Source organism: Phyllostomus discolor, chromosome 3 (assembly GCF_004126475.2).
Source record: "Phyllostomus discolor isolate MPI-MPIP mPhyDis1 chromosome 3, mPhyDis1.pri.v3, whole genome shotgun sequence".
In the NCBI taxonomy this organism is placed as follows: domain Eukaryota; kingdom Metazoa; phylum Chordata; class Mammalia; order Chiroptera; family Phyllostomidae; genus Phyllostomus; species Phyllostomus discolor.
Genome location: NC_040905.2, coordinates 185895314 through 185911801, shown reverse-complemented (window position 1 = coordinate 185911801; position 16488 = coordinate 185895314). Strand labels below are relative to the sequence as shown.

Below are 16488 nucleotides of genomic sequence, written 5' to 3'. Positions count from 1 at the left end.
GCCAGGCCTGGCTCGGCTGGGCGGACTGGATGGATTCCCCGGCCAGTGCACACCCAGTGGAGAATGGCTACAGGAATCCTACGCAGTTGCTACAGGGTGAGTTACAGTAAGAAGGCTACAGACAGGCCAGCTTCAACACTGTATATGATTGGGGGCTTCTGCGGGAAACTCCAGAAACCTTCAGGTAAGGTCAAAGGGCAGCAAGCAAAAGCCCATGAGTTGCAGAGACAACACAGATGCAAAAAGGCATCATAATAAGTACATAAGTGCTTTGGGGGCCAAACTCCTGTGCTGGAGTCCCACCAGAGCTGGGCCATTTTCCAGCTGCATATCCTGCGCTCTTTATCTATTCTCTGAGCCTGTTATCTCAGAGGTAGTACTTAATTTTAATTCCTTTGTAGAAATAACATATACAAAGTGCCTTGCCTTTAGGCACTTGGCAAATGGTGGCCATCATTAATATTATAATCATTATTTTAAAAAGTTAAGCTGTAGCCCTGGCTGGCATAGCTCAGTGGATTGAGCACGGGCTGCAAACCAAAGTGTCACAGGTTCAATTCCCAGTCAGGGCACATGCCTGGGTTGCAGGCCACAGCCCCCAGCAACAGCACATTGATGTTTCTCTCTCTCTCTTTTTCCCTCCCTTCCCTCTCTAAAAAATAAATAAATAAATAATCTTAAAAAGAAAAAGAGTCATGAAAATTAAAAAAAAAAGCTAAGCTGTGTAAATATAAGAACTTCAGGCCAAATTAAAGAGAATTTTTCATATGTGGAAATGCCAGTTTGGTGCATGTTGCTAATTTATTTAAATGCAAAAAGACATGAAAACATTTGGTTTCCACCAATAGCAATGTCTTTACATCGTACAGGGGAAATTACGGTGGTCTGTGCTCTCAGTCTGTGAATGAGAGGCACAGAGCAGTGAGCAGAGGGCCATGGGAGGACTCGCGTGTTGTGCTTCTACTTAGCTTTCAAGTTCCAAACTCACGGCTACATTTCCAATTTTGGTGCAAGGCTGCTGGCGAATCACCTGGAGAATCTGTTAAAACACAGATTCCAGAGTTCCAACCCCCAGAGATTTTGATTCAGGGTCTCTGGGGTGAGAAAGGAGAATCTCCACTTTTAATAGGGTTTCCAGGTTACTCTTACCTGAGATAGATTTGGAAAGCTCTGTAATAAAAAAAAAATCTATTCAAAATTCCTACGTCTTAACTTACCATAGTTGGGAACAAGGTTTAGTACACAGTCCCAGATTGTAAGCAAGACAGAAACTCTAGATATTTTGCATTGATTCAGTTCATAAAGTTTTTAAAAATTTTCAGGTAATCCGTTCTTGTCTATAAGACATCCCTTGCTTGCCTAGGGACAAATTAACTGGTTGGAGCCAAGCAAGAGTCCTGGGGCAGAACTGCTAGACTCATGCGGTGGGGGCGTGGTGGGGGGGGTGGAGTCTGCAGTCCCAGCTGTAGGCTCCAGTTTACGTCTCCTCCCCCACACAGCTCCCGCCTCCAAATAGGACCCACCTCTCCCCACTAATTATCTCTAATTTGCTCCTCAGGTAACAGGTAACAGCAGTTTACCTGTGATTAAATTAGCCTACAAAGAATTGTGATGAGGGCAAATTAACACCAATAATGTTCTTGTACTGAATTAAACCCATTCATGCTATGATTATAACTAACTTGACACAGTAAAAATGTCTTTTTTAAAGATGAAAACCAGTGTCGCAGGTTCAATTCCCAGCCAGGGTACATGCCTGGGTTGCGGGCCATAACCCCCAGCAACCGCACATTGATGTTCCTCTCTCTGTCTATCTCCCTCCCTTCCCTCTCCAAAAATAAAGAAATAAAATCTTTTAAAAAAAAAGATGAAAATCTTGTAACATGCCAGTTGAATGCTTTTCAGAATGATAGCTGCTGCACTTTTCACTTTTAGGAATTAAAAATTGGATTTTCTTCTTTCACAAAAATAACAGAATTTTCTAAATGCCTATACTTGCTATTTTAAAGAACAAAGGCATTTCATAGGAAAAATAAGCAGTCTGACCTTTAGAGCTGTCTTGGGCGTGTGTTTGCATGTGTTCTTGGGCAGAGGGGAGCCAGCCCCTTGTTTTCAGCATCATCAAAGAGGTGTGGTCATTCCCCCTAAGGAAGCTGTCCAAGGGGACAGGACAAGGGACAGCTGTGCTGTTTTCCAGCTGTTTCTGTGGCCGGAGAGCAGAGCGCAGAGGGCAGTGCTTGGGCTTCACTGGGCTGAAGGCGGCGAGTACCTCAGGAAAGGAGGGGGTGGACCCAAATGTGCAAATGTGAGAGAACCCACAGAAGCACTAAGCAAGTGCAGGGAATGGCAGTTCTCACTGTCCGAAGGCCAAAGCCGGTGAAACAGGCATCGCTGCACCTCGTAAAGGTGGCACAGGCTCCCTAGGAAGCGACTGACAGTGTATATGAGGAATCTTTAAGCAAACAGGTGTTTTCTCTTTTACGAATCTATCCCATAAATAATCAGATGTGCATAAGGGTGATGTCTGGTTGGCTGATTTTAATTTTGTGTACTTTTTTGTATTTTTAAAATTTTCTACAATAAAAATCTTAGTTTTAAAATTAAAAGGTTATTAAATTAAAAACATTATTTTCTAAATTTAACAAATATTGTTTTCTAATAGAAAAGCAGAAAACAACATTTAAACCTTCACCTCAGGTACGATTAGGTTTTAACAGGAATATGGTCACTAGATTTTTAAATAAATGACATAATTTTAAATATTAGAAAACGGCATAATGCATTAGTCTCACTTTACATTCAAAATTCCCATTTGTGTAGTTCAGTGCCCCCCTGCAGGGATGAAGGACTCTGGGTATCCCGCCACACACTCTTCCTAGGAGTAGGATAAAACGCTTTGCCCAAGGACCTACTTGTTTTCCACTTTGGCAGCGTACACTTGGTCTTTCTCCACGGTCACGTAGCGCTCCTTAGACACACTGTAATACAGAATCATCTCTTCCATCAGCACTTCCAGCTTATGTATCTCCTGCCACGGCTGGATGACGAAGTAGCCCGGGTGGCAGGCCACAGGCACATACACGTCCATGTATTCCCCTGGCTTTGGCAGGTGGACAGGGGGCGGCAGTTCCTCCGTGGTGGAGCAGGAGCAGGTGGGATCCGCCGCGGGCTTTTTGATGCCGTCCGTGAGGCCCTTTCTGACGTTCTCTTCAGCGCTGCTCGCGACAGGGGTGTTGCCACCTCTGCTGTTGGGAGAGCCAGCTCCACTGGCTATGGCGCTCAGAAACACATCCTTCTGATGCTTCCACAGGTCCGCATTCGTAATCTGACGGTTAATGCTGCGGTGAGGATCCGGGAAGTTCTTAGGAGTAAATAAATAAACGTGTGCGATCCCTCTGGTTTCATCCACTTTTGTAACCTTTGGAAAACAAGAAACACCAAGTCAAGAAATCCAAATTAACATTAAATTCTGAGAGGTGGTTATAATATTAATGTTAAATATTAAAACAGTATTTTGCAAAAAAACCCCCCATAACCCCAACCTAAAGTTATTTTATTTAAGGTCGGATGGATTGTCCGTCACAGTAGCAGTGAATGAGCTCCTAAGCAGTCTAGAGACCAGCAGCAAGCTTATGTGAGTGGAAATGTACTGATTTCTAAAATCTCTGAGAGTACCTTATAACCTGCTAGGGGTCATTATCACTGAGAAGAAGTGATTCCATATGTCATGATTAAAAATGTTTTTATTAATGACATTTTAAATACTCAAAATAGAAAGAATAGTATGATGAATCTTCATGTGCTTGTCACCCATCCAACTTCAACAATAGCAAATAATCACAACAATGGCAAAATGTTCTATAAGCATTCTGCTTAAGGCTGGTGTGCTCTCAGACCAGGAGGGAGGAAAAAGCTTTGACATTCACGGTACCCCCCAGGACCTTCTGGGCCACATTCCTTATTTGGTCCTAATATGGGCCCTCACCCCTTCCCCCCTCCCCCAGTTACGAGGGAGAAGAGGGATCTTGGGAGTGAAAGAGGAAGCAAGCTCCAGGCTGAAACTGCAGTTTTGCACCTTTTGCCCAGGAGACCTTTGACCACCTAGCTCCCTCTCTCTGTCAGAGGGGTGAGTGTCTGCATGAGAACACCACCTGTTAAAAACTGGGCCTGGAATGCTGTGTGTCCCCAAAGGCTGGGGGACAGTTAATTCTTCTCATCAGCTCCTCTGGTTTATCTTAGAAATGACAAAAATGAGGTACTTCTAGCCACATCTATTTTTTATCACATTGGGCTAGAAATGAAAGGCAGAGACACAGGCGTGAAGACAGGAAGACACCTGCAAGGCAATCCTCCCACAGTCATTTACTTAAAATTCTTTTTTCCTAGAAGGATGAGTTTATTTAAATTTATCATTTGAAGTGCTAATGATGTACTGACTGCTAATTCATCCTGATTTATGATATACAAACGCCATTTCAATAATCAGCCATTAAGATGCCCTGGTTTTAGGAGCTGAAAAAGTAGCTGAGAAAGTAATATTCATTATCATGCATCAATTAAAGAAGATAAAATGGTATGTAATTAAGTGTGGACTGTACATTATAAATCCAAGAGGAGTATGAAGATAGGAAAATCAGTGAGAGCTGGAATAACTCAGATCTTCATGAAGACATATCAAGGACATTTCATTGTTAAATTTCCATACAAAATGACAACACTATTTGCATCTGTTACAACAGAGAAATACCACTTCACATTTCTATTCGTGGAAACACGGGCCATGCATGTGACGTGAAGATGTGGAAGTACAGACAAAACCAGCCAGTTAAACAAACAAAGCAGTTTACGTAATCTTTAGGAAAAAAAGGCAAAAACCAAGGTTATAAGCAAATAATTTGTTTATAATTTATTATACTTTAGAAAAAAGAAATAGAGGACTTACATGGTTTTTAAAAACACGTATCAAGAGATCCGAGGGGGCTCCTCTGTTGGGAACTTACTGTAATTCCTTATTATACTGTAAAACAGGTGCAGAGAACCATGTCTGCTACCTTAATAATAGTGGGAAAATTATATAAAGGATTTAAAAATAGTGCTGGATATATAAATTCTTAAAATTAAACAATGAAATGTCTTCTCACCACATATGTAACCAATGTCCTAATTATAAAAGTGTGTCAGATGTGAAAGCATTAGGTTACAGTAAGATAAAATTCGATATAATTCTTTTACAAAAACCAAATGAGGCCCTCTGGCTGACAGCTCCCTTTTGAAATGTATCCAGGCCAGTTGAGATAACTAACCTTGATGCTACAGTCCGAGCAATTCAAAACAGAATCTCGTAACCACAGCACGGCATCTGGTGTCCACATGCCCATAGATTGTGGGATGTCTGCTAAGCAGCACTTGATAGCCTGAAAAGAAAACACGGTGGGAAAGTCAACACACTACCTTAAAATAGGTGCTTATGAGTAACGTCAATACGATTTTCCTGCAAGTCAGATGCTGCCAAGATAGAGAGCAAGCCACAGCTAATGATGGCAATCAGCACTCAGGCTGAAGCGTCCGCTTTGTTCCTGGCTCTATTTATATTACCATTATCCTCTTCATTCCTAATACAAGCCGGGGCTTACCCCAGGCATTCCACGCACTTCTCACCCTATGACACTTCTGCTTGACGGGCAGGGTGGCAGCACCACTTTACAGATGGCGAAACGGACCTGGGGAGACACTATCAGATCACACAACTGAAAAGAGAGCATTGGGACTTACGTCTAGGTCTTCCCTCTAAACTTAACTGGGAAAAAAAAAGTGTCATTTGGATAAAAACTGACTCCTGTTGCAGAAACCTCTTCAGAGGCTTGTGTGCTCCACCCAGCATTTCCTGAGGACCTTGTGGGTGCTGGCATTTGTGCTCGCCTTTGGAGGGAGGTCGTAACGAGAATTAAGAAAAAGTGAAATCCACAGATTTCACTCGTTTTCCCCAGTGCTCTTTGCCTGCCACCATCACTGCACAAGCTTTTGCAGAGTGGCTGCATCAGGGAGTCAAAGGTGACCTCAGGGACCCCCTTCAGTCTCACAGAAACCTTTGAACTGATGGAGGCAATTCTGTGAAGGGAACGAAACCTACTTCCAGGGTCCCTGGGTTCCTTCGTTCCTCTCTGAGCCCCATCCTCCCTGTCATGCCCTCCTCCTTGGGGGGCTCCCAGTCTCTCCCTGTGCCCCCTGGATGAGGTCACACACTCTATGGTGATGAGGGAGGGAGGCAGCCTGAGGGGGCCAGCACACTGGCCGGCAGGCCCTGCACAGGGAAGGCCACCTCCCCAGCTCCCACAAGTGCCGTCCCGTAAAGGAGAACACTCGGTGCTGTCACATTGTCTACTTTGTCAAGAGAAGCTAGAAGTAGGGATTTTTGTGTGAAATTATCTGATTTTTAAATCCCGGCAACTGATTCGCATTTTAAAACACTGCAAGAGCCAAGAGCCCAAACTCGATATTCCCGGGTCAGCTTTGGCCAGCAGGCCGTCACCTTGCAGCTCTGACCGAGGCCTCTTGGGGAGAGGCTGTTAGAGGCTTGGCCTTGCTGGCTTTTAAAACTCCTCCAGCTTCGTAACCATTTGACAATGAACCTAGATAAGATTAATATACCTGGCATAGCTCAGTGGATTGAGCGCGGGCTGTGAACCAAAGTGTCGCAGGTTCGATTCCCAGTCAGGGTACATACTTGGGTTGCAGGCCATGACTCCCAGCAACCGCACAATGATGTTTCTCTCTCTCTCTCTCTGTCTCTCTCTCTCTCTCTCTCTATCTCCCTCCCTTCCCTCTCTAAAAATAAATAAGTAAAATTAAAAAAAAAGATTAATATAAAAAAATTGTCATGGCTTTTAATGCTGTAGCTCCAAGAAGGTGTATTGTGTGATTTTCAGACACTCAGAACCAGTGGGATGGGGTCCCTCCCCTGCTCCCCTTCTAGCTGGGGGGCTTTTCTAGCAGGCCAGCCCTGGTGGATGTTGACCTAACAAGGGGTGCAGAAGCCAGAGGTGCTATCAGGTGAAAGGAGCACCTGAAGGCCTAACAATTTTCAGCATTATGGCTGAGCAACAACGTAAGTGATTCGGAAAACTGGCTTGATGACGAGTTGGGCAGCTTCTCTGTAACAGTCACACCTTAGAAAGGGCAGCGACGGCTGCAGTGAGAGAAACTGAAAAAGTCGTGCTGAGTGTGGCCACATGCTTTTCATTCATTGCATTTTCATGGCACAACGTATCTTCTAGAACATACAAGAAGATGTTTAAAATTACAGAATGTCAAACAATTTTACTTTCAACAAATGATTAATATCTATACAAAATCCTCTACTTCTCCTAAAGGTGGGAAATAGTTCTTAACAATTTTACTTAACTCAAGATAATTCAAAATTCTTATAAATTTTTACCAATAGAGGAGGGACAGGCTGAAGTTAATCTTTTTACTAAAATCTATGAGGGTAACATCATATAAGAAAATGATTAAATATAAACAGATCTTGAAAGAGAATGGTTACCTAATTGAACTGGGAACTCTGGGGGTAAATATTGACACACAATACCCTGAAGCTGAGTAGAAGTCAGCACCAATTATATCGTATTAAAATATCAACAGAACCTCTAACCGGACAACGTAACCTAACAACCGGACATACACACACACACACACATTCATCCAACAGTGTCCGTAAGTCTGACTGGCTCGCCTACGCCAGCTGAGCCGGACGTCCACCTGACCCCCAGCGAGCCACCACGTTCGGGGCATTTCCCATCGGCGACACGCGCAGGCTCTGGTGGTTGGCAGGCTCTCAGCGGAGAGGGCACCTGGCACACGACTACGCACGCCTTCCGATCTCCCAGCACACAGTACCTGAGACGGGATTGCGATCACTTCCTGTAGAAACCGAGAGGGGATCTCCCTGAGCTCCGATATTTTCACGGATGTCACGGTGCCGGTGTCCAGGAACTGGACATCAAGAGTCCGGCTGCTGTGGACGTTCATGACCTGCAAGGACACAAGCGCCGGCCCGTTTACTAGCACAGCCAGAGGATCAGAACGGCTCCATGCCATTACATTAGGTGCAACTATAAACTGCATATAAAAATGACAGACTTCCGTTATTAAATTTTCTCTTATTTTAAAATTTACTTACAGGTATTCTTTTAGAGTAGAATTGATTTCAACATCTAGTTAATTTATGTAATTAGTAATATTCAGTAAACTAGTAATAATCAATAACATTAATATAGTAATATCCACTGCTTTCAATTCTAGGATACTATTGCTTATAAAACAATTTGATATATATATTTTTTTAATATTTTACTTATTTATTTTTAGAGAGGGGAGGGAGACAGATAGAGAGAGATAGACAGAGAGAGAGAGAGAAAGAGAGAGAGAGAAACATCAATGTGCGGTTGCTGGGGGTTATAGCCTGCAACCCAGGCATGTATCCTGGCTGGGAATCGAACCTGCGACACTTTGGTTCACAGCCCGCACTCAATCCACTGAGCTACGCCAGCCAGGGCACAATTTGATATATTCTTATACATTGCTGATTATAAGATGCAGTATGTTCTCCAAAATATTAAAATGTGAGAAAAAAAACTGTGGCTTAGCAATGAGGAAATAAAGAATAAAGAGAACACAGAGAAAGAATTTTAATTGTAGCAGGTAAATACTACATGTTTTAAATCACAACATATTTTGGTATTTTATAGCTTTGTCAGAAAGCTCAATGATAATTATTATCATTTGTCCTAACTAACAATTTGAAACTCAGAAGTCAAAGTGGTAAAATAGGCCCAAATTAGTAATTGAAAAATGGGAAAATTACACATTGAGTCAAGGCAATAATTAGCTATTTGTGATCAAATGGTTAACATCACAATATAAGATGCTGGGTGCATCTTTAAATGCCCATAATTTTCCTCAATGAGCCATTGTGATATTTGCCATCATTGAATATAGTTACACTGGCCAAATATAGCCTCATGGGGATGGTTATTTGGGCAGGAACTTCAAGCCTACATCTGCACTAACTGCCACCTTAAGAATGTAGTGCCGCCCTGGCCAGTGTGGCTCAGTTGGTTGGAGCACCATCCTGTAAACTGAAAGGTCGTGGGTTCGATTCCCATGCCTGGGTTGTAGGTTTGGTCTCTAGTCAGGTGTGTATGAAAGGCAACCAATCGATGTTTCTTTCTCACACTGATGTTTCTCTCCCTCTGTCTCCCTCCCTTCCCTGCTCTCTAAAATCAATAAGCATGTCCTTGGGTGAGGCTAAAAAAAAGGTGAAAAAGAAAAAAAAAAGAATGGCTGTGCCTTCAACATGGTGACTGTTGAGAAGAACCGGGCCACTCTTGGCATGGAAGTCAGATTCACCAGAAGTAAAGCCTTTTCTGCTGCCCCAGAGAATGTCTTATTAATATAACAGTATAAATTTTAAAACCTCTTAACACATGATCAACACCAACAGCACTATGGACAATATTATTTTTTTTCTTTTTGTTTCTTGGGCAATATTTTAAAATATATTCAGTTATTCAAACATACATATTGAGCATATACATTGGTATGGATGGTATATATTGAACTTAAATACCCAGGCACAACGGGGCCACAGAGACACACTGAGTACTTCCCCATCCTAAAGAGTTCCCAGTGTGCAAGGTGACACAACTGTATACTCGGAATGTAATGCAGCGAGGGCAGTCATGAGTTGTGCAGGGGCAGTACCACGAGCACAGAGGACGGGCACCTGACCCAGCCAGGGAGCAGCTGTTACAGCAAGCTTTCAGAGAGAGGAAATGCCTAGAATTGGTACTTTTCTTTAATATTAACTTTTTCCCCCTCATTTTGGTACAATGCCTCCATTGTAGAAAATGTAGATACTTAATGATATGAAATTTCTTATATAACTTCTTATATAACTATCCTTCTAGTCTTTTGTTCATGATTTTACAAAAAATTTGACTGACAGACATTAGAACATACTGCACCACAGAAAGGGAGTGCAGACCACTCAGGGCGTGTTTGGAGGCAGAGTGATGTCGGGGACCATGGTGGCCACAGAACAGAGGTGGCTGGATGTATAAAGTAAGTTCAGAATGTATAGGAGCTAAATAGTATATACTATTTGATAACTGACTGCCCTTCACTCAAGGCTCAAAAATATTTCATGTCATTAGTCTTCCATGTCATTTTAATGTTGCATAAGCTGTTGTATGGATACATTGTGACTTACCTAATGAAACTTTTGGCTGGATAATTTAAATTGTGTAAATTTGTGTTCCTTTAAGAAATAACTGTATTTATTGGATATTTGTATTTCCTTTCTCACAAACTGGAATTTCATAATTTCCATAAATGCATGTCCTTTCAGAGCTGGACCTTAAACTGTGAATGGGAACAACCCAGGTGGGAAGACATCTAGTTAGGGAACAATCTGGACACCTCAAATGGCGTGGGGAGGGTGGGCAGAGACATGCAGGCTTTTCTCATGTGCGGGGTCCGCAAGCATCTTGGTTAGGTTGGAACATAAAGTGAGAGGCAAAGGCGAGGCCTTGGAGAGCCAGCCACTACTGAGTCCTTAAAAGAACTCAGACCCGACCTTGCAGAGGAGAAGAAGCCACTGTCAAGTCCTGAGCAGAAGAATGAGATGGCGGCTCCAGAAGAAGCCGTGCACTGTTGGTGGTAAGGCTGAGTGAGGGCTTTACCATCAGGTGGATTCAGTTTCAAACCTCAGCTCTCCCACTTCTTCCCTGAGGTTCTTTCTTCATCGGTAAGAATGGGGATAATGGGGTTTTGTGAAGATTACATTAGATCAGTCATGTCTAAAAAAACATTTAGTGTCTAGGAAATAGGAAGCCTTATTAAATGTTGGACACACTATTACAAGTTATTATTTGCATTTTGGCTTGCTCATTCTAGTGGTATGGAGCTCGACTGGAGGACAGAGTAAAGGCGGAGGAACCAGTGGGCACAGTATTGCAGTGATCTAGGCGAGAAATTACAAAGCTATAAAACTGACAGAGTTCGGTGGTTACTTGCGCCGAGGACTAAGGAAGATACATGAGTCACAGATATCTCTGCAGCCACAGCCTGGATGGCTGGCTGAATGGAGGTGCCACCAAAATACGGACGTAAAAGGAAGTCAAGAATGAAGAAGGGTAATTTTGGCTTCAGACACATAGAGCTTGAGGAGTTTGTGAGATGGACAGTTAGGCTGGCTTTCTGCCCAAATCTGAAGCCCACCAGGGCTGCAAACTAATTTGGGAGACATTAGGACCCAGATAATAACTGCAACTATGAGATGGAATTGCCTAGAAGGATGCAGAGGCTGAAAAGAATGGCGAGCTGGGACAGAACCTGGGGACACCGACACTTTGGCCACAGGGGTGGGGTGGGGGGTAAAAAATAAGAGAAAGAAGCATTAGAACATCATGAGGAAAATCAGGAGGATTAGACAACACGGCAGCCCAGTGAGAAGGGAATCTCATGCTTCCACACTGGTAGGTGCAGCAGAGAGGCCTGGTAAAACGGGAGCTGGCAGACAGCGGTCGGACTGTGCAGCTCAGGTGCTGCTACAAGAACAGCCTCCCCGATGCAGGGCAGGCAGACAGCAAACAGCAGCAGCAGAGACCACCTGCAAGGTGGTGTGGAGAGTGAATGCAGCCCACGCAGGACATGTCTGCAGGAAGAGTGGTGGCAGGGAGGGAACGGCTACAGAACAGAGCTGGGGGGTGGATGGAGTGAGTTCAAAAGATACAGTTACTACATAAAGCATAGACATGTCAAGAACAAACACATCATTTAAGCACAGGATCTGCTTTTAATGAACTATTTTTCCTTAACTTCTATGTATCTCTAAAAGAATGAACACTTTTGCTATCTCAAAGGTAGACAATACACAATTTGATAGTAATAAAAATATCACTAGATATTTATCTAAACATTTGGGCATTTGTGGAAAGGTATTTTTGCCAAAATGCCATAGCCTGGTTCCACACATGAAGAAATGCGAGTTGAGGGAGACCCTAAAAAACACCACTGTTCTTTAAAGGGCCACAGACAACAAAGAAGGAGCAAGTGCCAGGCTGGAGAAAACTGAGAAGACAGGACAACTAAACACAACTTGGGACCCGGGACCAGAAAAAGGACACTGAAAGACCGTGTGGGAAATGTCAGTAAGTTCTGAAGATTCGTTAACAATAATTTATTGATGCTAATTTTCTGGTTTTGGTAATATTTATGTAAGATAGTAACATTTGGAGATGGTCAGTAAGGGACATTTAGAAACTCGAAATTATTTTTGCAACTCTCTGAAAGTCTGAACTTATTCCAAATTAGAAGTTTAAAAAATTATTTAAATATTTGTGTATTTCCACAACGTACACTAAACATCACAGAGCTTTCAAATTCAAATAATGCCATGTTCTTTTTAACAAGCCATGTTTTTGAAATTTATATCTAAACACAAAACTCTTGTTCATATAACCCTGGATTTCAGCCTTCTGACATACATTCAGGTTAATGACGATAATTACTTCAAAATTGGTGCTTTCATTAAAGTAGACGTGACCACGTTTCATTTAAATAAAAAGAAAATCAGTATAATTGAGTTCTCAAATGCTGCTATACAATATTAAAAAGTCAATAAAGCAATGGTTCTTACCTTCTTAGTGGTGGTTTCTTTGAGAATCTTATGAAAATTATGGACACTCTCCATAATTTTCTGTTTTTCCATAGGAAAAACAAAAGTAAAATAAAATCAGGCCCAAATTTGCAACTTTAGCTATTGGGCAAACTAGATATTGAAGAGAGAGAGAGAGAGAGAGAAAGGGAGGGAGGGAGGGAGGGAGGAGAAAGGAAGGAAGACGAAGAGAGGAAGGAAAGGTAAAAACAAAAATTAAAAACTCATATTTGAAAAATATATAGAAATATATGACAGGCCCTGCCTGGGCAGCTCAGTCGGTTAGAGCATTGTCCTGATACGCCAAGGCTAAGGGTTCAATCCCCAGTCAGGGCACATACAAGAATCAACCAATGAATGCATAAATAAGTGGAACAACAAGTCAATGTTTCTCTCTCTAAATCAATCAATAAAAATTTTAGAGAGAAATATATGATAAAATATAACAGACCTTTCAAATTCATAACTGAGCTTGCAAGAAAGAAAGACAGTGATCAGGGACTGGAAATAGGAGCATTTGGAACATTGAAGCCAAAGCCATTCTGGGCAGGAGGGAGAGAGGATCTGAGACTCCCCAAAGAAGCTGCAACTCTCACAGGGCTACAGCTTCTGTGGAAGGGCGACTTTGGAGAGACATTAAGGCAATATCTAGTGAAGGTGAAGACAGTGAGGTTGAAGTTGAAGATACGTATTTCCTGTGGCCAAAAATTCCATTCCTACAGATGTACCCGGGGGGACATGCACAGGAAGGGCCATGGTAACGGTAACGTTGTTTACAACAGACAGTAGGAAACAATCTATCCATAGTCGGGAGAGTGCGGTGATAGTGTCGGCACAGTCGTGTGCTGTCACATCACACAGCAAGAAAACAAACTGCAGCTGCACGTGCTGACATGGATGAAACTCACAAACGTAAAGAATGAAAAGCATGCCCCAGAAGAACCACCACATTTTACTATTTATACAGATATTTAAAACATTTATTCAGTTATACCTTATTCACTTATTTTTACTATAAATGTTTTATATACGTATGCATGTCTGCATTTCTACTACCTGCACATGAAAATACACAGACAGTGAAGGAGTGTGTGCAGCCACAGACACAGTGAAAGCGTAAAGGAACGACGGGAACGAGAAACACCAAATCCAGCTGGCAGCTCCCCCAGGGGCGGGATGCATGGAGAGCACTGGCTGTGTCGGTCAGACTGTATTTCTCAAACTGCTTTTTCCATTAAAAAAAATTGTTTGTATGTCTGAAATAGTTCATAATAAGTTAAAAAAAAGTCACCCTGACCAGTGTGGCTCTGTTGGTTGGGAGTCGAACTGCAGGGCGGAGGGTTGCCGGTCGATTCCCAGTAGGACACATGCCTGGGCTGTGGGTTTGGTTCCTGCTCAGGGAGCATGCAAGAAGCCACTGATTGATGTTTCTCTCTCACATCAATGTTTCTCTCCCACATCAATGTTTCTCTCCCTCTCTTCCTCCCTCTCTTCCCCGTTTCTAAAGAATAAATAAATAAAATAATTGGAAAAAAGTCAAGTGACTGATTTTACCTCTACTCGTAACCATTTCCCTTTGCAATGGATGAGGCAGATCTTCCCACAGAAGGGTAAGGAAACGAAGTACTCTGAGGTCATGTGCTGCAAAACAGAATTGCATGACACTTTTATTACTCTTAGCGAAGAGCACGTTGCCACACCACTAGAAAAACATCCGCGAGGCCCAGGCCGGCGGCTCGCCCACAAGCAATCAGGGGACGCGGCACATGCCTGGGGCTTGGAGAACCCTGCACTCTTTCTCTGCATCTGCTGACGGCAGTGATCTGTGCTCCCTCCCTGCACATGGCTCATAAGTCACCCCTGTTGAAATGTCTAAAAACGTTAGCCTGGACATCAGTGTGACTCATCCGGGCTCTGGCGCCGTCAGTTAACCATGAAGAGGGAGGATGAATCTGACAAAGAGGAGAACGGCGTGGATGAAACGTGAGGAGGCTGGGCTAGCTGTCAATAGGTCTCTTTTTGGAATCTTTGAAGATTTAGATTCAAAGGTGGGATTTTAACTCCAAAACAAAAGAAATGTCACCAACACAAATGTGGATGTCAGGGCCAGTGAAGTGGCAACACATCACAGCCGTAGGTCTCCTCATCCTCCTCTCCTGCCACAACCTGCCGCTGGGGCCCTGCCGCGGTCTCTTTCCGCCAGCATGAATGTGACCTTCCCCACAGGTAATGCCTCCACTTGGGTTACAAGAGCATTAGGGACTATCAAGAGCGCCCTTCGCTGCCACAGGTTATGAGCACATGCATGCAAGTGAGTCATTGGAGTCAGCCTCTCTGGGTGTCTCAGATGTATAGACTAGCAAATTCAACCTAAGTAATGACCTTGACATACATCTAAAATGTCTATAACATACAAAGTGGTAAAGCTGTAGGTCTAATGCCTGAATCTTATGCTGTAGTCTGAATACAGGTTTCACCTGAGTCAGCAAAAGCTTTGAAATACCTATTCTATGCAAGACACTCGATTAGGCACTATAGTAGCTAAATGGATTAGGTGTTTACCTAAAGTAAAGTTCAGTCTCTGCCCCCAGGAAGCCTACACTCTAGTAAGACAACCAAATACCCAAATAGCTAAAATACAGTACTTCGTAAGTGCCACAAGGCCCTCACTATGCTTGGCAGGTTAGAGGCAAGGGGTCACTTCCAGGACGAGGGGGTCAAGGGGCGAAGTGGCATTGGGGTTTAGTCACTCGGAAACCACAGCATACTGTGGATCATGACTATGATGTCCTAATGGAGCTAAGGAAACCACCTTGGAACCTTAAAACAAAACCTCTCCATATCCCGATTCAGAAAAGAATACTAGATTGAAAGGGTAAGGAGCTTCTTAATCAATTTAAACTGCAGAACCTCATTTACTGAAGTGGCAGCTTCTCAGAGACCCTAGAGAGCTTGGGAGTGGTGCCTTAGAAGTTTTATTCCCCTGAATCCCAAGGTTTCATCTTTGTCCAAAGCAGAGGAGCCGGCTGGCTCTAGAAGATGGAGACACAGGCAGCTGCACTGTAGGACCATCACCTGAACCTTGTCAGTGACACACCCATCAGTTGTTGAGCACTTACTACACACCAGGCACTGTGCGAATTAAGCAGGCTTGCAACTTGTCCTCATGCCACTCCTATGGGTACACACTACGGCTACCCTCGTTTTACAGTGCAGAAACCAGTGGTGGGGGTGGGGGGTTGGTTTGTTTTGTTTGAAAGTATGCAGTCTGTGGCTCTCATCCACTATTCTAGAAGGTCTACCTCAAACTTTTCAAAAGTTATTCATACCTAGACAAATTTAGCGACCACTCTTATCTGCAGTTTTGGGACTAAGTGTAGAGGTAGATGATGCTCTGCCATACCTTACAACGGAAGTAGTCCTCTATCTTGTGCAGCACGTCATTGAGCTTGTTCAGACCCTTACAAGGCACCTGGCAGTAGAGGGTGCCATCAGAGCAGATATTAGTCACCCTGACATTGGTGTACATAGCGTCAACCTGGAACGAACAAAGGACACGTGGGAGGCTTGAGAACAGAGCATAGGGTGCATACATAAATACCTCATTGAAAGTCTTTGCATTTCAAAATCTTCTAAGTTGGAGGATAGGTATGACAGAATGAATTTCATACCTTAAATGTGAAAAACTAACTTAGATACCTCTCTTTCCAAAAGGAATATCTGGTATCATTTGTGTCAGGCACAAAGTAGACTTTTTGCATACATTAACT

General features: G+C 43.1%; 1 protein-coding gene across 2 annotated transcripts in view; it reads right to left on the bottom strand.

Annotated features, from left to right (window-relative positions):
* TDRD7 (tudor domain containing 7) overlaps nt 1-16488 on the bottom strand; it is a 61776-nt gene that overhangs the window by 4847 nt on the left and 40441 nt on the right. For both annotated transcript variants that reach the window (XM_028527744.2, XM_036021952.1), the window contains 5 exons: nt 16122-16256; nt 14273-14359; nt 7897-8031; nt 5304-5414; nt 2913-3418 (listed from right to left, as the gene is read on the bottom strand). In XM_028527744.2, coding sequence (XP_028383545.1) covers nt 2913-3418; nt 5304-5414; nt 7897-8031; nt 14273-14359; nt 16122-16256 — 974 coding nt within the window. The remainder of the gene's footprint in view (nt 1-2912; nt 3419-5303; nt 5415-7896; nt 8032-14272; nt 14360-16121; nt 16257-16488) is intronic.